The sequence below is a fragment of the Carassius gibelio genome, chromosome A17 (assembly GCF_023724105.1).
Source record: "Carassius gibelio isolate Cgi1373 ecotype wild population from Czech Republic chromosome A17, carGib1.2-hapl.c, whole genome shotgun sequence".
NCBI classification, from domain to species: domain Eukaryota; kingdom Metazoa; phylum Chordata; class Actinopteri; order Cypriniformes; family Cyprinidae; genus Carassius; species Carassius gibelio.
In genome coordinates, this window is record NC_068387.1 from 15,168,952 (window position 1) to 15,193,699 (window position 24,748).

Genomic DNA, 24,748 nt, shown 5'->3' on the forward strand with positions numbered 1-24,748 from the left:
GCATGATTGTCATCTAAGATTATCTCAAGCTTAACAAATTGTTAAATGTTAAATTTTTCCCTTGCCATGTATTGCAATTAAACTACTGCAATTAGATGAATTTGGTTCAGTTTGGTTCAGTATGATACCTTACACAAGGCCATGGAAAGTCCAGCATTGTTTGCTAAACCATAGGATCAATAACAATTACAATAACAGTATTATTTTATTATGTAACTATTATTTTTTATTTTACAATATGAATTATTATAAACCTTTAACACAATAAACCTTTTATTGACTTTTAACTCAGAAGATCATATTTTATTTTATTTTTGAAGCAGGGGAATAGAAGAATTGCCAACATTAATAGCTCACAACAAACCTTTTATTGCCTTTTAACTCATAGGATTATATTATATTATGTTATGTTATGTTATGTTATGTTATGTTATGTTATGTTATGTTATGTTATATTATATTATATTATATTATATTATATTATATTATATTATATTATATTATATTATATTATATCATATCATATTATATGAAACAATGCTGGTAAGTTTTACACTTAATTGACCCTAACAAAAGCACTGACCTCCTCTCCCTCAATAGCCTTTTTTACCATCAAATGGGGATACTTTCTCCTTGGGCCTGTTTATTAAAAGCTAACCCACTCAGTATTGGTAGTACGTGAACAAGCAACATGGCTGAAGTAACTGACGGGTGCTACATTCCCCCTTTGGCAGCCTGTAGTGTTCCAGCGATGTAGACAAGCAGCTGATGTCATCCTCGGTGTATATGTGTGCGTGTGTTTGTAAAGGCCTAGCAGGAGATTGTCACCCTGCTGTTGAACATTCCTGTCCCACAAGCACAGGAGGGCACTACTGTCCCCAGAGAAAGAAAGAAAGAAAGAAAGAAAGAAAGAAAGAAAGAAAGAAAGAAAGAAAGAAAGAAAGAAAGAAACTGAACTGAAGGGGAGATGTGGTTTCAAAGCTGTTGTGTCACATGCTCCAACAGCGATAATTTACTCCACTGCAGTCAGATGGTGTTGGTTCCTCAGAATGCCTGGAACGCAGATGAGTTCATTCTGCACACTATCAGACAATCACATGTACAATTCACGTTAAAGGGCAGTTCCCCCAAATGTTTCAGTGCTCTCCAATGCTTCATCATGGCTTTTTGTTTCCCACAGTATTCCCTGAATTTACCTAAAACACTTTCAGTTTTGTTTTGTAAAAAAAAAAAAAAAATCATGTAATTGGATAAAGTTCAGTATAAATATGTTGTTATTTAGTGTATTTAGGGAATTCTGTTTTACTGGTTCTACAGGAATGTGCTGCGGTACTGCTTTGAATTGTGGGAATTCTTCACCATTTCATATTCAAAGTGATTTATTCAGTGGTGACATCATAGATTTCACAACTATTTTTATTGGCCGGTAAACTGGCAGATCTGCCCTCAGTTACAACAGCTAGCCAATCAGAGAGGGTCGGGGGGGGGGGGGGGATGCTTTATGCTGATAATCAACCAGACTTCCACATGGAAAATCTATGGAAAATTATGCAATATACAAATGACATTAAAAATCAAGTGTCTGTAATTGTTGACTCTATGTTAAGAAGGTCATTGCCCTACCAACTGCACAACTCAAACCGAATACTTTATCCCATCGTTTTCCCTCTCTTATTTCTCACAGGACCCTGAAACTGAGATGACACTTACCACATCCCTGTGCAATCTGAGTGCAGGACACTCTACTCAGATCACTGCCATCATTTTTAAATATAAAATTCACCCATCATTGACCTGTCACATGCAGCAATGAGAGGCAGAGCTGTTATGACATCGCAGACAAATGTTGGAACTTTTACTCTTCAACAAATGATAGAATGTGTGGTCCTTTATTTGCAATTATGTAAATGTGGGGGCAAGTGTTTTTTTCTTCTTTTTCTTTTAATTTAAATAAATTAAATAAATAAATGTATGCATTAAGCAGACGCTTTTATCCAAAGGGACTTACAGTGCATTCAGGCTAAAAGTTTTTACTTAACATTAACTTTATTATGAGCGTTTAAAAGCAATACCCTGTGAAATATCTCAGCTATTTAAAAAATTGTAATATGATGCATTTAGTGCCCTTTTTACACTGTAGTTATATATTTAATTACTGAGATAATAATTACTTACTGTAGGGTTACGTTTAGGATTAGTTGCATATAATTATTCATGATTTACTTTTATTACTATAGTAACATCTAATGTGCAATAAGGAAGGACAAGAGTTACTGAAAATTTGTATCAGAACATTGTGCAAGGAATCGCAAATGTGACACACATGTCATTGTGAAACTAACAACTGCCCTTTTCTTCCTTTTTCATGGTCATTAGATTTCAGTTGGGACCCATGTACCCTATCTACAAAACGTAAAATACGACAAAGACATTTCACTTTTTCTAGTTCTAAAAATAAAAGATAAAGTATGGCTAATTTGGAATGAACACATCCAACCACAACATTCAAAGTATACACATCAAAAGCTATATTAAAACAAGATAAACCAGAGAGCTGATTACTTACACTATAAGAGATTCATTAGACCACAAATCATTTTTCCATCAGAGCAATCTTAGAAGATCTGACATTCGGGTTTTAAAAGCAAATAACAGGCCATGACTGAAGCTTGAAAGGTTATAGAGCACAGGTCTCACATCTCTTCAATCAATTACAAGGTGAGATAGAGCTACTAATGAGTTGTTCTGACACAGTCTGAGACTCACAAATTGGATCAATACACATTCAGTAAACGGTGAAGACACCATATTCATTCATGTCACTCCTTGCAGGTTTTAACTGTGTGTGTGTGTGTGTGTGTGTGTGTGTGTGTGTGTGTGTGTGTGTGTGTGTGTGTGTGTGTGTGTGTGTGTGTGTGTGTGTGTGTGTGTGTGACTAAGTGATCTGCCTTGTGCATATGTTTATTATTATTAGTGTATTTTTTGCAGAAGAAATTATTCGTAAGACTTCAGAATAGGTCTTATTGGATAATGCATTACATTTGTTAAAGTATTTTTTTTAAGTTTATTCCTCTAGTTTGCACTGCTTTAATAGGCTAATACAGTTGTACAGTTTTTGTAAAAATTGAGAAAGAGAGAGGGGTTAGGCAACTATTGTTAATTTTCTAGCTCACACCAAAGGCATGTGTCTTATCCACTGCGCCAACACCACCTCTATAATAAAGGACTTTGGCTCAAACACACTACCAAAATGAGAATTAGCATATAACTCACATGTGAACACTTAAAAATAATGCATTTTTCGCTTACAAGTGGTCAATTTGTTTCAATTAAGTTCTTTGTGCAAACTGCGTAAAAATAACTGGCGTCTGGCGGTCAGTGGAGCAAAGCTTCGGTTTGCCCTCCAGGTGACGTCACGTTAAAACTATCAATTGGCCAATGGACTGACTAATATCAATTTGCTGCATAATAATAACATCTAGTGGCATACAAGTGACAGTGCAGATATTATTTCTACCCGGATTCTCATAATACATAAAACACAACAAACAATATAAAGCCATTATATTAATATTAAAATATAAGCAGGGTTTATTTATCTATTTCTTCATTTCTGTTCATAACAGGATGGAAATAAAGTAAGCACATGTGTGAGATAACTTACACAAGGTGTGTTTTATTTTATATTAGATACGTTTAATATTTTAGCCATTTTTTTATGTTTTATGCTTTCAGGATGATATTTTTAAACTGAGACAAAAAAGCTTACCACAGAGTTCATCAAATTTAGCCGATCGCCTACATCCAGATGTTTTTTATTATTATTTTTTTTTGCAGTCATTTTTTTCTCAACAGAAATGGTGTTTCTTTCAAGATGATGTTGATGATGATGATAAATATTATACATAACTATATGTAATATATAACTTATTTTATGCCTAGCACACTATGAGGAACGAGCACTATCAAAAACATGTTTTATAAATATTAGATATGAATTATTATTATTATTATTTTAGATATTAGAATTATTATTTATTTCTTTATATAAATGTCTAAATATCAGATACCCTATACACCCTCCTCCTCCCAGCCGTAGGGTGGCGCTGTACCGCCGTGAATAAACGTGCGGCTGCCGCTCGGCCATGTTGAAGTGTGGAGGAACTGCAGCCCGCCATTGTGTGTCTGATCTACAGCTGTAGCGAAAGAGAGCGATAGAGAGCGGTAGAGAGAGAGACGGGCGCAAAGACTCTGAAAACACACACATTTCCCGTTGACTTTAACCCGCAAACAAACGCACAGGCTAACACACAGTCTCCGGGGAGAGAGAAATGTCAGCCAGCAGCCTTCTGGAGCAGGTAAACAGCGGCACTTTGTGAACATTGAGCAGAAGTGGCGTCGAGGCGGGTTTTTTTTCTCTCGCAGCGCGAATTCAGGCCTGAGCTTCATATAAACCTTCATTTATTCTCCCTCTTTCCTCTCCAAAATCACACCTTCATGAATCACCTGGACCCAATCCAGAGACCGAAAGGCCAAGCAAACAAAGGTAGGTGAAGTGCGGCTGTGCTATATTTGTGGGCTATTATGAGTCTCGTGTTGGTGCTGCTGTTAGCAGGCCGAGTGTTAATACCGATTCCCCTATTAATTCAACCGTTAACCCTTCTTAAAACAGTCCCACGCGGAATTAAAAGACAATGAGTCTTATAGTAGAGTATGGGTTTGGTTTTAGTTTCTCATAGAATGTGCGTTTGGTGCCAACGCTAGCTAACGTTAGCCGCCTAGCACAGTAGTGAGGCCGAGTAACGTTGACGTTACAGCCTGAACACCCACCTACATTCTGCTTTAATGCTGTTTTGGAGTGTTTTCTTCAAGTTTACTTCTGAAGATATCTCACTTAAACGTAAAATCATCATCTGTAACGGTGGCCAAGACGCGGGGGTCTAAACACGCTGTCATGAGGAACCTGTTGAGGGGATTTTCAGCACCACACTCAGCGCATCTATCTTTCACAATCCAGTTGCGTGTTGATTCAGTGCATATGACCACGTGGATATGACCTGAGAACTTTTTATTTTAGTCCATTTGCAATTTAGAAGAGCTTTTCTGACATCGTTTGGCTTACAATATTAAATAAAGACACTAACAGACACGAAGTGATAAAAGTTGGGGAAATAATAAAACGGGGCCAGTATAAACTTCATTAAATACCACTATATAATGAATAAACATCAAACCTTAATGACATATTTAAGATTACAGTGTAGTATTGACAATAAATAGACCAGTATGAAGTTAAGGTCATTGGCTGATTTCTGATGTTCAAATAAATTTGGCTGTGATGAATGAACTTCTGACACTTTAGTAAAATAAAGTGTCTGGCTGAATAGAGTTTCATTCAGTTTGTATTTTCTGTTTAAGATGAGATGCCTGTTGTTTGAGTCAAGCTATTTCTTAGAAATTTAAATTTGGTGATATTCAGTGTTTCATGTTCATGTTGATCTCAGCAGCAGGTGCATTGATCTGATGGTCTGTTCAAGTCATGATGAAAAGATTGTTTTTACAAGTAGAAAGCACATGAACACCACCAAAGTCATAATTATGAGTGGGATTTTCTTTGAGCCTCAAATTTTTAAGTTGGGGTGTCAGTGAGAGAACATGGTTGACAATGGGTACAACATCTGTAACTAATTGTGTAATATGCAGTGTTATTTTACTTCCTAAATTGATTAAAAGCATACCATACAAAAGCACACCTAGTGCACAATTCATTTTGTACAAGTAAAAAACTAAAAACAAAACTATTTTGTTGAAAGTTTCCTCAGCATCTCGCTCCGACCAAAGGGATTTGAATGCACTTGATGTAATTAGGACTTCCCAAGTCTTATACAAACATCCCCTGGGGTACTTAAATGCACCATGACTTTTGATTTTGTGCCTTGGGAAGCACCCATAGGTTGAAAAATTCCCAGATAAAACATAGATGTTTGGCCTAATATTAAAATTATCACGTTTTAGAAAAAAAAAAACAATGTTCTCTAACTTTCTGTATCCTTTGCTTTCCAGTGCAAAACGGAGCTGTTACCCAAAAGGATACTTTGAATGATGATGAGTTCGAGCCTTACCTGAACGCTCAGCCCAGACAGGTAGGTCTTGTTTCAGAGCTGAACAAAAGAAGGAAACCATAGAGACAACAAGCAGGGCAATTGTTTTTGTTGCCTAGTCTCTTGAGGATTCATTATGGCCTGTAATTGCATCCTGGTCTCTGGGCTTTGTTTTCTTATTAGGGTGTCACTTTGGCACTCTATGCTGGAACCAAAGACCTTATGAGAGTTGTTTAAAGAGGTGTGTGGACTTGGTTAAGTCATCCATCATACATAATGACATAGACAGATATTTATTTGCTGTCTAAATTGTATTGCATGTTGATGAGTCATAGGAAATTGTGCAAAATGCAGAGCAGCTGTTTACCAGGAAGTAATGAAAAGTGATAAAAAAAATGAAATAATTAAGTTTGTGCTCCTGTGTAGACATTCTGTACATTCATTCAAATGAAAGAATCTCCAATTTGTCAATCCCAACGCTAATACATGCTGAAATAACGGGTTTTCTGGCAAAGGATGTCTTCTGAGGAAAATGGGACACAGATGAATAAAGGGTCTACTATTCACCCTGTCAAAGGAATGCTGGGATCTTTTGTGGGAATCTGTGCCACTGTTGCCCTCACAAAGCTTATTGCTGGTGTTGAAAATATGAGCAGGCTGTATGCCTGGAGGGGGGGCCTGGTCCATGACCAGTCCCAAACTATCTTCTCAAAGCTCTCTTCCCAGCACTCAACATGTCAGAGGAGGTCTTTTAGGACATTGTTTCAGTACACTTTTGAGGTTATAGTTCACAGTGCTGAACAATAAAGTTGGTCTGCTGACCTGAGGTCACTGTGAGTTTAAGAGTTTATGCAAGTTGATTTAGGGTTTTGTTTTTATTTAATTTTTTTTTTTTTTTTACATTGGATCAAAAATACATTAAAAACAGTTTAAATGTGAAATGTTATTACAATTTACACTGACAAATAACTTAATAACAAATATACTTTAAGTTGTAATTTATTCCTTTGAAGGCAATGCTGAATTTTCAAGAGCCATTACTCCAATATGCAGTGTTTCTTATAAATGTTGGAAACTGTATTTTTGTGGAGAAGATAATTTTCAGTTTATATATATATATATATATATATATGTATATATAAAAATTTTTTATTATTATTTTATTTTATTTTTTTTAGTAAAGTTCAAAAGCACAGCATTTATTCTATGTATAAATTTATATTTAGCATTTACATTGTGTTGGTCAGTGACATTTCACAGTGCAGGTAGTAATCTGAATTTAGAGCAGAATAAATCCTTATTGTTGAGTTCCTGTTTACTTTATTTCTTAGCCCCAGCTTCATTTTCTATCGAATAAGCAGTGATGGTAAGGGAAAGTAGAGAATATTTAATGACAATGCAGATAATTGAAATGGTGTTTTTTTTTTTTCAGTCTGTGCAACTGACTGTGCTTAATATGAAAACTTATATATTGTTCTTGTTTTTGCAGAGCAATGCCTATACGGCCATGTCGGACTCCTACATGCCCAGTTATTACAGCCCCTCGATAGGCTTTACCTATTCGCTGAATGAAGCAGCATGGTCTACAGGCGGTGATCCCCCGATGCCTTACCTGGCCTCTTATGGACAGCTTAGCAATGGGGAGCACCACTTTCTACCTGATGCCATGTTTGGCCAGTCCGGGGCACTGGGGAGCAACCCTTTCCTGGGACAGCACGGCTTCAACTTCTTCCCCAGTGGGATTGACTTCCCTGCCTGGGGGAACAGCAGCTCTCAGGGACAGTCCACACAGAGCTCAGGTTACAGCAGCAGTTACGCCTATGCTCCTAGTACACTAGGAGGTGCTATGATAGATGGACAGTCTCCCTTTGCAGCCAACGAGCCACTCAACAAGGCCGTGGGAATGAATAGTTTAGATCAGGGCATGGCGGGGCTTAAGATTGGGGCTGGGGACATGACGCCCAAAGTTGTAGGTTCTGGACTTCCTGGAGGGCCACTGAGTCAGGTGTCTGCAGCTCCCACCATGCCTCCCGCCTCCTTGGCTCCCGCTAAAGCTGCGTCTTGGGCGGACATTGCCAGCAAGCCGGCCAAACCGCAGCCTAAGCTGAAAACCAAGGGAGGACTTGTTGGGACGAATCTGCCGCCGCCTCCAATCAAACATAACATGGATATTGGGACTTGGGACAATAAGGGGACTATGCCTAAACCAGTAGCCCCACAGCAGACTTGCCTGCCCACTAATGGACAGCCGCCAAATCAGTCGTCTCCTCAACCAGGTGCTACTGCCGGTGGGGTGCCGCAGCTGCACCTCAGCAACGGACAGTTAGTGCCTCCCACTGGTCAACTCGGCCAGCACCCACTTCCTCCAGGTGGCCAGCCTGGAGCTGTCCCACCTCCACTCTCCCAGGGCCCTTCAGCTCCCCAACCCTCCCAGCCAACCCGCTGGGTGCCCCCGCGTAACCGTGCCAATGGCTTTGGTGATGCAGCATGTGGACCTGGCCAAACCCCTCCCAATTCAGGAATTGGTGGTGTTGCTGTGCCATCAGAGCCCCACCCGGTTCTGGAGAAACTGTGCATGGTGAACAACTACAATCCCAAGGACTTTGACTGGAACCCAAAGCACGGTCGCGTCTTTATCATCAAGAGTTACTCTGAGGACGACATCCATCGCTCCATTAAGTACAATATCTGGTGCAGCACAGAACATGGCAATAAGCGTCTGGACGCTGCTTACCGTTCACTAGTCAACAAAGGGCCGCTCTACCTGCTCTTCAGCGTGAATGGCAGTGGGCATTTCTGTGGTGTGGCCGAGATGCGCTCACCCGTGGACTACAACACTTGTGCAGGCGTGTGGTCACAGGACAAGTGGAAGGGGCGCTTCGATGTGCGCTGGATCTTTGTGAAGGACGTTCCCAACAGCCAACTCAGGCACATTCGTCTGGAAAACAACGAGAATAAGCCAGTGACCAACTCCCGTGACACACAGGAGGTACCGCTGGACAAGGCACGTCAGGTTTTGAAGATCATCGCAAGTTACAAGCACACCACCTCCATTTTTGACGACTTCTCACACTACGAGAAACGCCAGGAAGAGGAGGAGAGTGTGAAAAAGGTAATCTACAATGCTGTTTCTCCATCAGGAATATAAAGTTGATTATCCGGTTCTTCAGAAAGTTATTTTGATGTTTTTTGATTTTTGAAATGTTAGGCCCATTGTCAATATTTTCTTTGTTTGATTTTGTGAATCTGAAGTCATGCATTTATTCACTTAAAAATGGAGTTGTTTACTTTGAGTTTATCTAATTCAAAAGCATTCCCATTTTCCTAAGGATAATAAATAAAAACGCAATGTTTAGAAATTGTAACCTAACCACGCATCTAGTGTGTCGCCGGCCGCGCGCTCTCTCTCTCTTGCGCACGCGCACTCTCTGGCCCATACAGCTAATGAATAACGGATCAACTATGACAGCCTACATTGCACATCCTGCGATGTGACTATCGTGGATTCGTACATTGCGATATCGATGCTTAAACGACACATCGTGCAGCCTTAATCACATGAATTATTATTATCGAAAATGAAAATCATCGACAACGATTCTCTATCGATTAGGCAGGTCTGCCGAAAGTGCATGTACAACTGCAGCCGGTTGCATCATATTACAGGACCGAATAAAACTTTTCTATGGACAAAATGCATCTACAGATATTGGAGGAAACTGAATGAGATCTTGCAGGAAAAGTACATGATACAATTTGCCCAAAATATGATAAATCTTTATTTTAAGTTTCAAACTGATGCATTAGCGTAATGGCTTGCCTTTTAGGCACTTTTACAGATGCTTGTGTGTGTCTTCAGCACAAAAAAACTTTGTTAATGGTCATATCCTTATCTGTAAGTGTCACAACTTCTCGTAAGCGTTTCCATTTTTGCATAAAGGCCCGTCCTGGCAGTCTGTTAAGTTGCAATCTTTACTGAAAGAGCGCCGGCGCAGCAGGTGCGCGTGTTAAACAGACAAAACAGGGAGGCGATATTCAGCGCAAAAACATTAAATTTGCTTAAATATGTTGTTTAACATTTATATTTAGGTTTAAAAGTCAACATGCAGTACATGTAATTCATGAGTAGGAACTGTGAAGGGACAGCAGCGTCTAATTGTCTGAATATAAATATAATACAGGATATTATTGACAGGATAAAGAAATGGCATTAAGAGGAGACTGACTGTGATCAAATTGCACGCAGCACGTGTTCCTGCAGAGCATTACTGTGATTTTATTCTTCTTTGTTTTTATTTTTAATCTAGAGATTTAAACTATTCACTATATAGCTTACAGTGATTTTAACAAATATCTGTAAGGTTTTTAACTAGTTTTGTAAGGTTTGTGCCACTGCTGCCCTTAACTTACAGTATTGGTAATTAGCAAAATATATTTTTTAGCTTTCTGTATTGGTTAGACCTCCAATATGTGTAAGCTTTTTAGTAACGGTAGTAAGCTTTTTTTTAATGCTATAATAATTATTGCTGTTATCTGTGAAAGGCAGAAAAAATTGTCAAGTGTTTTAGTGTTGTTTTTATTTTTATTCACATACCCAATTAGTCAAAAAGTGCATAAACAAAGCCAGCAACATGAGCTGTTATAAAAGGCAAAGAGGTCATTTTTGTTATGTGAATAAATACTATTTAGTTGTTTCAGTTCCTAAAATATTTGTTTTCTCTTATGACAGGTGGTCTAATAAATTAAGCACTGTATGTTTTCATAGCATTCAGTTGGCACATTTGTTTTAAGGACATTGGGCAGAATGTGGAATAGTGTTTTTGTCAGTAAAATTCTGATTAATTTAAAAAATAATCGGCCAACTAATCGATTATCAAAATAATTGTTAGTTGCAGCCCTAACTGTGGCTATATAAAGCAGTTTTACCATTGTTTACAATGGGCTTATAGCTGACAGATTACTTCAGTGTCTTGATTCCACAAAGTCATGGTATTATTAAAATGATCCTCTGGTCAAATGAGGTTACAAGAAGTGTGGCATTATTTCTTTTCCCAGTCATTGTTTTTTTCTTGTGCTCATTTGCTAAGCTGAATAGCCAATTGAGGTGTCTTTCTTGCTGATGAGCTCCATCACTGAATCGACATCCAAAAAACTAAAGCTGACCGACGCTCACAAACCACCCAACTTTGCCTGACACACAACACTTGGTGTGCTGTGGGGATTTACATTATTTTTATTTTTTGTAAAAATTGCTGAACTGTCCCATTTTACTTATGGTATGGTGTTAATGGACTTTAAAAGTTAAATGAGAATTAAATCTAATTTTCTCTCTCAGCTTGAAGTTTTTTTGTTTTTTTTTATAAGTAGGATGATATCTACCCTTTTGAGTCCCTATAAACCTGTCTTTGGTTTGACCTGAATGTTAGTATGTTAGTCACAAATGACAAACACGGGGTTAAAACCACCTTGAAAACTTCAGCCACAGGTATGCTGGGGTTTTTGGTTTACTGTCACTGCAAGAGAACATCTGTGATACATTTTTTCAGTCACATCAGTTCTCAGGTTACTTGAACAACATTTTGATGTTGCATGTACATATTTCAGATTTCACCAAACATCGGCTTACAATGTTTTTTTTTTGTTGTTTTTTTTTTGTTGTTGTTTTTTTAATAAGCAAAATAGTGTGAAAACATTTAAAATAGCACATAAAAGGAGTAGACTTGTTATATATGGGTGTGATCACTTTTATTCTGTATTTTCTTGAATAATTTAGTGTTTTGTGCTCCGTCATTTTGCTTTCTTAATAGTATCTATCTATATATGGAGTTGGAGTTGTGTTGTAAACGCACAATAAGCATATAAAGTATTTTAGTGTGGTGAACAGCATTTATAGAGTTACCTGATAGCACATAATTAAGTTGAAACAATTGAAAGCCCAGCCCAGATATCCACCATTCTGCTTTGTATATTGTCGACACTAATGGTTTTTCTTCTGTGAATGCGTGGTGCTGTTGAAGCCAAAAAGAGAGGTATTTTTAGAGAATTAATTTCTTTACCATGGTTACGAGGATGAAGTGAATAACGGGCGTAAAGCTCCAGAATAGAGTTCTTACTGCAGTTGTTTCTGTGTACGTGGGCTGTCATTACCAATGTTTTTAGCAGGACAGTTCTTCTGTTTGAGTAAGATGTAATTGCTCTATTGTTGAAGGGTTGCATACTGAAATAATACATTATAAACAGAACCTTTGAGTGAAACTTGCTTTTATTGTCCTTTTTCCTAAGAAATGCTGGTACTTTGGTTCCCCCTCATCTCCCTGCAGTGAATAGACTTGTTTATTTTATTTACAAGTTTCACAGTTAGGTATAATATGACTAGAGAAACCTAGCAAAGAAAACTTGGAAATATCTGTAATTTCCAGGCCAGAAAAAGAAAATAAAAAATCAGGGAATTTCTATAGTGAATATAGATACTTCTGGAAAAAATGTCATTACTTAAGGAATGATAGCACAATGTTTTAATATATAAATATTGACTTTCTCTATAATTTGCATTTGTAAAATGTTTGGTTTTTGAAGGGTATTAAATGGTGTAATTCTTTTGGGCAGGTGGAGGTTCAGGGGAGTGACCCGTACTCCAGTAACTCCAGTCGGAGCCACTACAGAATGCAGGTGATTAACCTCCTGCTCATATTGAAAGCTTTCTGACAGCATGCTTGTAAATTGTGTGCCTGTGAGCTTGTAAATAATGGGTTTTTAACCAATTAATTTCAGCAGGCCCTGACCAGACTTGTCAGTAGGCATGTTATTAAGAAATGTTCATTTTAACAGTTATAGATGTCTCTTGTTTAGCAGGCAGTGCTGGCCATGTAACAATAGCTTTCAACAGTTTGGGAAGAGTACAAATTTTTTTTTTTCACCTTATTGTTTTGAGAGTAATTACTACTTTGAAAAACAAAGTAGAGTCCTGAAAAGAGTCCTGAAAAATAAACCACGGTTTCATCAAAGCTGTTAAACAGCACAGTTGTTTACAACATTGATAATTGAAATGTTTCTTTGAATGATTTCTGAAGGATCATGTCACACTGAAGGCTGGAGTGTTCGCTGATGAAACCTCAGCTTTGCCATCATAGGAGAAAATTGAATTTTATAATGTATTAAGTTATTTTAAATTGTTGTAATATTTCACAAAGATGCTGATTTACTGTGTTTGATAATAGAAATGCAGCTCAAGGAACTACCCCCATCTTTTGGTTTGATTGTGAATAAAACACCGTAATCGTTTGTTTGTTTTGTTTTTATTTAATTTTTTGGTAACATTTTTCTAGGAAATGCTTATAAAAGAATTCATCACATAGTTTAAGGGTCCGTTCTTTACATAATTTTTCAAAACATCTTCCCAGCATGCATTGTTGATGGTTTTATTCATTCTCTTTTCCAGGATCGCCAGGGACGTGTGAAGTAACAAGCACTGCTTTGGGCAAAAGACTGACAGGCCCGATTGTCTCTCCCCAGTCTTACAACCAGATATTTTCAGAATTTGTTTTGGGGAAAGATTTAACCAAGGATTCAAAAAGAGGGAAAAAAGAAGCTAAATGAAGACTCTTCTTTTGATTTATGTTGACCTAAAAGACTTCGAACTTGTAGTAAAAGAAATGACACGATTATTCATAGGACTACAACTTAATTCTATAGGATTCTAATAGTGAACCCAGTACTTTTCACTTTCTTTTTTTTTTTTTTTTGGTCCTGTTTTTGTTCTGCTTGCCTCTTTTTCTCCTAAATTTCTTTTTTTGTTTTGGAAAAAAAAAACATCTGTTTTTACAGTCCAAGCACATAGATTTGCTTCTCTCTTACCACAATAGTTTTTTTTTTTTTTTTTTAATCATTAAGTTCCAGTTCCCGGATCCTGTATAGGAATTCCTCCTCTCTTTATTGGAGCTGAAAGCATCCAGTCAGGACGTGCAATGATCGTCGCCTTCTCAGTGGATGCTCCATTATCGGTTAATTGGCCACTAGTCAGTACAAGACTCTTTACCTTCTGATGAGAAAAAAAGTTTACCCAGTTTCAACCAGGGGAAAAAATAAAAGTAATTAAAAAAAATCTAATCTAATGAATGTCCAGGAATGTCTTGAGTTTTTTTCTGTTCCTGTTTTTTGTTTTTGTTTTTTGTGTGTGTGTGTTGGAAATAGAGGGTGTTTGGCAATAAAAGGAGAAGCCAATTTAAGTTAAGGCTTTTGCTCATGATCAGTTTTATAGTGAACAAAGGGGGCTGTGTTTGAGCGTTGTCATCTTATTTTCCATATACTCCTTTTTCTTCTGCAAGTTAAAGAAAAATTTTTGCTATGGGCTGCTCTCCTCCCGTAATTTTTTATTTATTTTTTTGTTCTCGTCTTTCTCTTCCGTTTCTTAATTCTGCAACGAGGTGGGCCTTGCACCCTCTCTTTCTCATAATCAGTTCATTAAAAATAAATGTGGTATACTCGGCAAAACGTGTGTTGCATTTTCACCTTCTTTGTCTAAATACTAGGTCATTGCACTAACCTGTGTCCCGAACTGCCTGGTCCCCCTCCACCCAGCACCCACACTCCTCTCCTACACTAGCTGCCTGCACACTTCACCCCTTCTTCTACTTTGTTCATGTGCATTGAACGACTCCTGCAAAACTGCTGGCGTGGTTTAGCAGTGTCAGAATAAAGATGCTGCGCAAAGCTTCAAGTGTGTTTGCTTTCTGAAGAAGTGAATTGACAGATTGACCAACAATTTGGTTGGTCTGTTCTTATATGCAGTTTGAGGGTTTTTTTTTTTTTTTTTACTTGTATCCATGTCTCTGTTTAATTGTAGCAACAACATGATTTTCTTTTATACATATATATATATATATATATATATATATATATATATATATATATATATATATATATATATATATATATGGTATAAGTTAAATCATTCATTACCCTATTGCTTTATGTTTAAGCCAGGCCAAAGAAAAAAAAACGTGTCGTGATAATTCTCTAGCGATATGATTTCTTACAAGCTGAATTGTGTTTTTGGGTTGACCAGCTTTTCTCACATTTAGTCACGTAGGTCTTCCATGAAAGGGTTTGATTATAATTAGTCCGTGATCGTCTGTTTATATACATTCTTCATAAGCCATAAGGTGGCGCTGTTTCCACAGCTCACGTGAACGCGAAAACCAGGTTTTACCTTGAGGAGCGTGTAATCAAATCTCGTATGTGTTAGCAAATCATCAAATTCTAGCTTAAATTTTGTAAAAAAAAAAATATATATATATATATATATATATATATTGATTTTACATTTATCGAAGATGCATTTCAGCAACCTAAAATCACAGTGGGCCTCCTTCAATACTCTACTCGACGGAAGGACCATAGAGGAAGGACAGGTTTAATCCTAAAATGGCGGCACTGTGTGGAAATGAACATGTTTGTCCGACAGAGGGCGTCAAATACTTTATTATGCCTCCTAAACTGATGTAAACGACCCGTTTGAATGAAAATAAGAACTCGCATTTATGACCAGTTTAAATCAGATTTTTATTCTGTTAATTTGAGACCGTTTCTATGTTTTTTTTTTAAACAAAACCTCGTTCCTAATTAAATTACATAACTAAACCCTTTAAATAAAAAAGTATAGCTCACTCAAAAAAAAAACATTTTAATTTTCTTACTCCAGTCTGTATGACGAACTGTATGACGTTCGGTCTTCTGTGAAATATAAAAGGATATATTTTGAGAAATGTGGCACTTTTCTTTCACAGAAGAAAGTCATATAGTTTTGGAATGACACAAAGGGTGACAAAATAAAGACAACATTTTCTTCTTAAAATCCACCTTTTGACCTCAAAGAGTCACACGTAATATTGCAGTGTCATAAAGACTCAAACATGGCCAACACTGTGAAGATTCTGTGACCACCCTTCACTCAGAAATAAAAAGCTGTCACTGGGGTGGCACCTTTTCAAAATTATCTATTAGGTATAACTTTAAGGTACCAAAATGGACCATTTAAGGTACAAACATGTACTTTTTAAAAAGTTACTGCCCAGTGACAGCGTTTGTAGCCTACCTTTATTTCTGAGAGTGTTGTTTGGATTGTAGGCTTTTTCTGTGTTCGCAACATTAAATCTTTCACTTTGTTTCATGAGTTAAAATCATCAGAGACATTTCACAAGAAGTGTTTAGACCATTTACATTTTTACCATCCAACGGTTTTGTGCTTGGGTAATTTGTCAAGGGCCACAGTGTCAATGAGGTCACAGCCATCAATCATATTAAACCTTTTAATTGACAGTGTGGTTGAGCTCTGCCTCCTTAAGTGCTAAAACCATGTTTACAAGTTGGCTTATGTGTCTGAATCAGTTCTTGTCTGATGTGTGTTTGGCTATAGTGTGTATCTATTTGTGTCTATTTTAGAACATGAGGTATTAACCTGTCTAATTTGGGTAGGCCTACGTGTGTGTGTGTGTGTGTGTGTGTGTGTGTGTGTGCATTGTTGATATTGGGGGTGTTTTAGGCATGAGGGGGAATGAGATGCAGCACATGGCTCAACCTCCTGTCTGTCTATATAATGCCGCCTGAGGGGCCCTTCTCTGACCTCAGCCTCTCTCTCCCCAAGGACCCCAGAACCTCTTGGGATCCAGACAACATGAAGGTGGGGAGGGGACCGGCACGTGTCTCTGAGAGCGTTGATGCGTTGTGTGTTTAAGACAGATGCAGTCTAGTCTGTCCATGTGTCTACTGTGATTCTTCTCTGAAAAGAGAGCAAACAATATAGTGTTCACGCCTGCTGGTGTTTACATTACGATTTACCTTTTTGCTATTAAAAATAGCCTGCCTTAGGTTTAAAAAAAAATCTCAACCTCAGAAAAATATTGGGAAAATTCATATTAAACCATTTCACTTTTGCATGAAAAATACTAATATATAGGTTTATCCTGTATACTTTTGGATCAATCGCTATAACAGTGCAGGCCACAGGAAAGTCTACTGTTTTCCAGGCTTTTAGATCATATCAATTTGAGCGCTGATAACAGGCTGCACCTGATCAACAAAGAGACGCAGGCCTGAACTCAATCAGTCTCGGGTTGAAGAGCAATAAATGTTGGGAATTTCTCATTTAGGTTCTTCCTGTACCCCAGACAGAATAAAGGCTTTTTATCCTGCTGCCGTTGCCGTCCGGATTGTGTGCGGGGTGAGGGGCGAGGAGCGCGCGCTCCGTTTATCAGTGTGTTGACAGTCGAGCAGCCGCGTGTGTTCAGCGCATTATCAAGAGCGCGCGCGTGTATTTTTTGCCATTTGTAACGCCTGGCCATGTCTGCAGAACATGTAATTTACATAATAAAATCATTTCTGTATTACAACGAGGGATCGATTTATTTCAAACGAATATGTATAAATGGAGGTCGAATGAAAACATGAAAGGGTCTTTAAAATGTCATTTCAATTGCATGAAAACAGCAAAATAAATAAATAAATAGCTCGATTTTAATTAAAACCATTAAGATTAACATGAGTAATTATATTCTTATCTTGCACATTTAATGATGACTAATTTTCTAGATTTAAGTGACCAATTTGTTTATAGGCATTGGCTATTTGTATATTTATATAACAAAGAAATTATCCAAAATAATTGTATTCAAAATATTTATTAATTGTAATTTGCTCTTAATTGTTCTAAATGATGTTAAGATGTTTTCCATTTGCTAAATCTTACGAATATTTGTCATGTATTTTTTTTTCTCTGTAGAGGATTTTGAGACTGTAGGCCTAAATTAAAAACAAAAAACAAAAATCATTAAATGCATTAAATTAAATGCATGTTAAAAAATAAATATATAAATTCACATTTTTTATTAGCGTAATATCTTTTCCAGAGACCGAATATTGGACACATGAAAATTTTAGGCTATTTGTCGAAAAAAAATATTTAAATGCTTACAATTTTATAATTATGCTCCATTATTCTTTGATACAATATACAATGTTTTTCGTGTGATTTATGTGACTTATTCGTGGTCGTCACAGGTTTGTGGATTGCAAGAATGTAACTCGTAACCTCAGCGTGGTCGAAGTGCAAGGTAACGTTCCTCTCAGTCATTTAATGAATGTTGTGAATGTTGTGAATTATCTTTTGGAGTGGTCGCCTATATTTTAAGTCTTCATAAGGACGAATGTGGAAAAGTGTGGGGAAAAAAAACAGTCCTACGTCTCAAAGGTTTGTAAGTTGCACGACCGAAAAATACTCTGTGTAAAAGTATATCAGCTTAAAATGCAACACCAGCAGCGTCATATGCAGTATGAATGACTGTCAGAGTGATTAATATTTGCTTTTATTGTCTTCACAGTTGTGTGTTCCGTAGACGGAAATCTAGCCTGAGGAGAAGTGCCTCATCCCAGACCCTGTTTGCCTTTCTTTTGTGAGTAAAATTCATCATTAGGAATAGTCATCAATAAATACGTAAACTTTGACCCCTCTAACCATCTGCGCCACGTGCCTTGAGCAGATAGGTGATTTATTATTGCCAGTTTGAAGGAACATGATTTGAATGTCAGAAGCATAAGAAGTAGGGCCTTGTGTGTTGGTGTTTGTGTTTGTGCTGTTCTCCTGTTTAAAATCAGCATTAGCAGGTTGTAACAAACCTCAATAATACACTACTAAATTGTTTAACTTAAGGGGTTGGTTGCAACAGCCCCCTGATCTTACTCTACATTCACTGTGTCACAGATTTCGACAGTGCTGTCAGAGATGACAGAATTATGAAATATTATGATTTTAAAAATCTGCACAGATAGTATGGGTAATATTTAAAGCCTTTAATCCCATACTCACTACACTGCATTTGCATATTACACTCCATTGCTTGCAATGATGGCTTGTGTTGTGAAATGTAGGTCATAACGCAACCTTTGCAGTTTTCGCCTCTGAGCTTATTGCAGAGCATTCCTACTAAATATAATCTCATGGTTTGGAAGAGATACATCCGTCCTTTTGTAAATCATAATATGCATATTAGGCCCTGTGTTTGTGTATTTTTGTTTAATTTAATGAATATGCGATGGTCTACTTAAATGTTTGCCATGTATAAAGGGATAAGCTGGTTGCATGATATCGATGTGAATCAAATAGGGGTTGGCAAGTGTAGTATATTATTTTATTGTGCACATATGATGTCTAATATGAACCCACAGTTGTAGTGACCATACGTAACATGACATTGCCCCGTCGATCGGTCGCTCAGGTGAGTGCTGCTGTTGGCTTCTCTCTTGGCATTCACCGCGTGCCTTAATTGTATTGAAATTAAATCAAGGTCCACTGTGAACACAAAGAGCAAAAACCCAAGTTTCCGAACGTCGAAAGTTTCCACTTTGTCTTTTCCTACAAACCCTCTCCGTTCCTCTTCATCCTTGCCGTCTGGTCTGTTCTCACGGCTAACGGTTCAATCACGCACTTCAGCTTCCCTGCCGGTTCTCTCGCTGTATGTATTTGGTCCCTATGCAGTCTGCACATCCTGTTCTTGTCCTTCAGTACAATACCACATTTCTGTGCTCATCTAAAATCCCTCTCTTCTCACCTGTCCTCCTCCTCTTGCATCTGGTGTGGGTTTCGTTGGTGTTAGTGCAGTCCAAACAAGAAGTCCTAGTCTTGCACAATCACACACACACACACACTCACGGACACTTGCAAACACACTATCGCACATCTTTCCCAGGGTTCTCCCTGTGCGTGCAGGTTTTAAATCACACAATTCCCCCTCTTCCATCGGCCTAGATGTGTGCATAGAACAAAACATACATGATGCAATAGTGTTTCTCATGCTTATATTTTACACACATATACACAAAAATCATCCCATTGAAAAACATTCAAACCTTCATAATTCTAGCTATATCCTGCACCACCATGTCCTGAGAAATTACAAGACAGAGAAAGAGAAAAGACAGAGAGATAAAGAGGATCTACCTTTTGTTGTACCCATTCTGCTAGAAGCCCTGGCACCTGCCTTCTGTTTCATTCCAGCAGACCTTTTCCCTCTCTCGGCCAAACAAAGAGGACCAGCAAAGCTGTGTGTGAGGGATGTGCAAAGATGCAAAGCTATGCACTGCTCTCCCCCTCATCTATTCAGCACGTCCACCGCCATGATGAGATGGCTGCCAGCATCACAATGTAAAGCTAGCGCTTCCCTATGACAGTCTGTTCTCTCCCTCTCTTCCCCCACCTCTCTCTCTCTGTCTTTTTATTTCTTTCACTCTCTCTCAGCATACGCACACCTATACGGCAAGTAAAAACAAGTACGGTTAAAATCACATCACATGAAATGAGTTGAAGCTGACGATGACTGTTGGAATAAATGCATACGTTACAGAGATGTACATGTATTTAGGAAAATAATAATATTCCAAAACACATCAGTTACAGCCACAAGCATCAGATCTCATACAACAATTACCCAGAAGCACGGTCTATTTCTTCAAAACTACTGACATTAAGCAGCAAATTATCTTTAGCTTCGTTCTTTTTCCTTGGATTCTCGCTCTAGTGGAGAAAACAGAAAGGTATATCCTGATTCCTTTAGTTCCGTCAGTTCTCGCTATTCTCCATCCAAGGGTGAACAGGGGGTCCTGCTGAAGCTCTGCCCCAGCTGAAGGCTCCTTTTCTTGGGGCTGGAGAGCGGGTTTGCAGGGGGAGATGTTCTGGGGGTGGGGTGGAGGGGGTTTAGGGGAGAGGTAGGCAGGTAGGAAGGTTTTCACGCATGCAGGAAGGGAAAATCAGGTGCTGGGATGTTGCAGCCGCTAAAAACACCAAAGCCAAAAAAAGAGGAGTATTCTCCCCCATGAGAAAATCAGCCTGAGAAAATCCAGTTGTGCACGCCTCAAAAATTATCTTTTTTTTTTTTTTTAAATGAAAAGTTGAGAATGCGCATATACATATATAAACACATCATATATGTATACATATCCAGAGGAAGAGGGAAGGAGCTGGTAAGCAAGGGATGAGCGGTTCACACAAACAGTCACACACACACTGCGCTGTGCACACGCTCGGGCTCCAATTTATGCTCTCCGTTTGACACCACCCCCACCTCCCTGGGCACATACATATACGCTCACACACAGACACACACACACACACACACACGTGTAACATCCCAGCTGATCGTGGTAGAGAGATTAGATTGTAGGGACAGCTGGCAGGGATTACACACGCAGGGGGTTGACTGAGCAGGGGAGGGGAGACCCTCTCTGACCAAGATGTATACACACACACAAAATAAATTGCACATAAATGCAGGAAGTAAGTGTGCGGCATCACATTTACTTAAAATATGATCTCATATAAATGGCTGCTAGATTTGGAAATATGAACACGCACTCAGAAACTAAATGCAGGACGCACCTAGTGTGCATCTGGATGCTGAGGGTTAATGTATGGTAATGCATACTGACTGCTAGGGGGTGTCGGGGTGACACAGTTGACCTTTGACCTTGGACCACTTCATCTTTTCAGGGTGATCAGCTGATTGCAAAAAGGGGGCCATGGGGAGGCAACCCAATATGCTCCCCTGACACGCACGCACACATGCTGAGACGATACATCATGCATGATATAACACAAGCCACTACTTCGCTAATGTGCAATATCACTGCGATTCAGTGAGACGGGAGCTTCAAATGCAAAAAAAAACAAAACAAAAAACACATTTAAATAATTTTTTCTTCATTTGTCCGCATCACACTTGATAGTGTTAAATCTGGAAGCAATTCAAAGCGTGAAACCCAGTGAACTAGCTGTAACAGAAGAGATCAATACTGTTTAGTGTTGGATTTGGAACAGCGTTTGACCTATATCTGACATTTAAATCAATTCTATGCTTCAGCATTTTCTGGTACGGAGGACTGCAAGAACATTCTGTTCTTTGAGAAAAAATTTTAAATGCATGGCTATTTAATAAACCTTTTTTCAAATTTTTTTATGAATAGGAATAATATATGGAGTGTAATATTTATATTAAATATATTGGTAACACTTTAGAATAAGGTTCCATTAATGTTAGTTAATGTATTAATTAACATGAACAAACAATAAACAATACATTTATTACTTTATTTATTAATCTTTGTTAGTTAGTGAAAATACAGTTGTTTATTGTTAGTTCATGTTAATTAACAGTGCATCAACTAATGTTAAGAGAATGTCATTTTTCAATGAAGCTAAAACATAAAAGAGGATATTTTACACCTGTCTTTAAAACTATTTGTTTGTGTGTAGCACGCTGAATATGTCTCCTTTATTTATGTCTTTGCCAATGCGTGTATATTCCTGCATGAGATCATTATTGTACATTTTTGCCTTTAATGTGTGTATGCCCCAGGCAAATCAAACAGAAAAAAAGTGTATGTAAATGGAAGAGATTAGGGCTAGTGTGTGTGTGTGTCAGCACTAGCCTAGCCTGCATTCCTCAATAGCGTCCTCTGAGTCCACTTTAATCTGTAATCTGACAGATTAGCAAATAGGAGCGTTTGAGCTGGATTATCACCTCATTACCAATGACGAGCATCCCAGGACCTGTTCCTTGAGTGTCTGTGTGTGAGTGTGTTTGCACGCGTGTGCGTGTTAGCATATTTTGTATTCTTTGTGTTTTGTGTCTGTGTAGTTGTGTGCTTTTAAATACACTTCCATGATGTGGGTGTTTCTTTAAAAGTGACACCACATTCATTGCTTTTAGTTCATATTTTAATATTAAATGGTTAAACAAACGCTACAGTTTTTCTGAACAGAATTAATCACATTATATTTTTAAATATTTTAGTAATATTATAATTTTTTCTTCTGTCTTCTATGTAAAAAGGACCAATTTTCAGGCTGTGTAGAAAGATTCATTTATTTTAATCCCAGAGTTCATATCTTGTATGTCAGCATCAGATTAAAATTTTCATCAAAAAATAAATAAACAAAAACAAAGCATCCAGATGTTCTGTGGAAGCATTCAGTCTTTGCGGCGCATCATTTTAAAGAGGTCACATAACAGATGGGTCGCTAAAACGTCCCCACTGATGAGACGAAATGGGACATTTACAAGATTAAATAGACTAAAGCTAAATGAGTTTAAAACCTAAACCTGCAGTATTTAAAGGTGAAAGATCATTTTAAACTATTGCAAACTACAGCGTGCAAATGGGAAAAAAAGCAGAACGGTGCACAGTTGCACACTGAGGTGTGTGTGTGTGTTTCTTCATAATTTTTTTTTTTTTTTTTTTGTGTATGTGCTTTTATGTGCTCCTGCATTAAAGGTATACGGGTATAATGCTGAGTTGGTCATTATATGTGTGTCTCAGGAGTGTGTGTTTGCCTATGGGCTATGCATAAATGTGTATGTGAGCGAGCACTGATGCATGTGTGTCTGTGTGCTTGGTAGGTCGTTTGGTAAATCCGGCAGCATGTGCTATTGTGTTCGCCGCTACACTAACATACATGCACATGCATATATAAAACCATGAAATGCACAGATAAATGTGACAAAAAATACAATTTGTTGTTAAATCAACACATCGACAACACAAAAAGGATAGTTTACCTGAAAATGAACATCTTGCCACCATTTATTCACCCTCATGTTCCAAACCTGTATGACTTGAATTATTTTGTGGAACACAAAAGAAGATATTGTAAAAAACGTTGCAACTGTTTATAAAAAGGCTTTTTTTTTTTTTTAAATAATCTGCAAAAAAGTAAAACTGTGTTGTTAAATCAACACATAGACAACACTTTAAAGGGATAGTTCACCTAAAAATGAAAATCCTTGTATCATATATTCACACTCGTGTTGTTCTTCTGCGAACCACAAAAAAATATATTTTGAAGAAGGTTGCAACTCTTTTTTGAAAGGCATTTTTCATAATTTCTGCAACAAAAAAAATGCAATTTGTTGTTAAAACTTTTATGGGATAGTTCACCTAAAAACGTAAAATCTATCACCATTTATTCACCTTCATGTTGTTCCAAGCCAGTGTGACTTTTGGTCTTCTGCGAACCACAAAAAGAGATATTTTGAAGAATGTTGCAGCTGTTTTTTGAAAGCCATTTTCCGAACTATCAAAAACTAAAAGTACAGTTTGTTGTTAAATCAACACATAGACAACAATTTAAAGGGATAGTTCACCTAAAAATGAAAATCCTGTTGCCATTCATTCACCTTCATATTGTTCCAAACCTAAATTACTTTATAACCTATTTATAACCTGTAATTTGTAAAAAAAAAAAAAAGAAAAAAGTTAGTTCTTCTAATCCTATCTTATCCCGCTGAGCGTTAAAGGGACAGCACTGCAGTTTAAATTTGTCTTAAAGTACATGTATTAAGCACTATAACTCATATTGGAATACAGTACATAAAATGATGCTAGTTATGGCAGTGCACAGTGCAGTCTCCAGTGTACAGCTGAAAGCATGAGCTCGCGGTCATGAGTGCTTCATTGTGGATGGATCAATGCCCTGCTCTCCCCCTGGGTCACTGGTGTCCTCCAGTGCCCTTAATATTAGTAGCAATTTCATTAGCTCTGACCACATTGCTCTGATAGAGAGGGTGGCTGATTAAGTAGAAGTGCATAAATGTTTTTTTTCT

General features: G+C 37.7%; 1 protein-coding gene across 1 annotated transcript; it reads left to right on the plus strand.

Moving 5' to 3' along the window:
- The first annotated feature begins 4,131 nt into the window (after positions 1 to 4,131).
- Positions 4,132 to 14,591, plus strand: LOC127933344 (YTH domain-containing family protein 2-like). Its single transcript, XM_052530281.1, has 6 exons — positions 4,132 to 4,358; positions 4,522 to 4,546; positions 6,064 to 6,143; positions 7,591 to 9,213; positions 12,708 to 12,770; positions 13,540 to 14,591. The coding sequence occupies exons 1-6, from the start codon at positions 4,332 to 4,334 to the stop codon at positions 13,561 to 13,563; spliced, it is 1,842 nt and encodes a 613-aa protein (XP_052386241.1). The 5' UTR covers positions 4,132 to 4,331; the 3' UTR covers positions 13,564 to 14,591.
- The last annotated feature ends 10,157 nt before the right edge of the window (positions 14,592 to 24,748 follow it).

Excerpts from the sequence above, each read along its gene's own strand:
- LOC127933344 (XM_052530281.1), top strand. The coding sequence starts at position 4,332 with ATGTCAGCCAGCAGCCTTCTGGAGCAG. Across the intron at positions 4,359-4,521 it reads CCAGCAGCCTTCTGGAGCAG|AGACCGAAAGGCCAAGCAAA; the intron begins GTAAACAGCGGC and ends GACCCAATCCAG. Across the intron at positions 6,144-7,590 it reads TGAACGCTCAGCCCAGACAG|AGCAATGCCTATACGGCCAT; the intron begins GTAGGTCTTGTT and ends TTGTTTTTGCAG.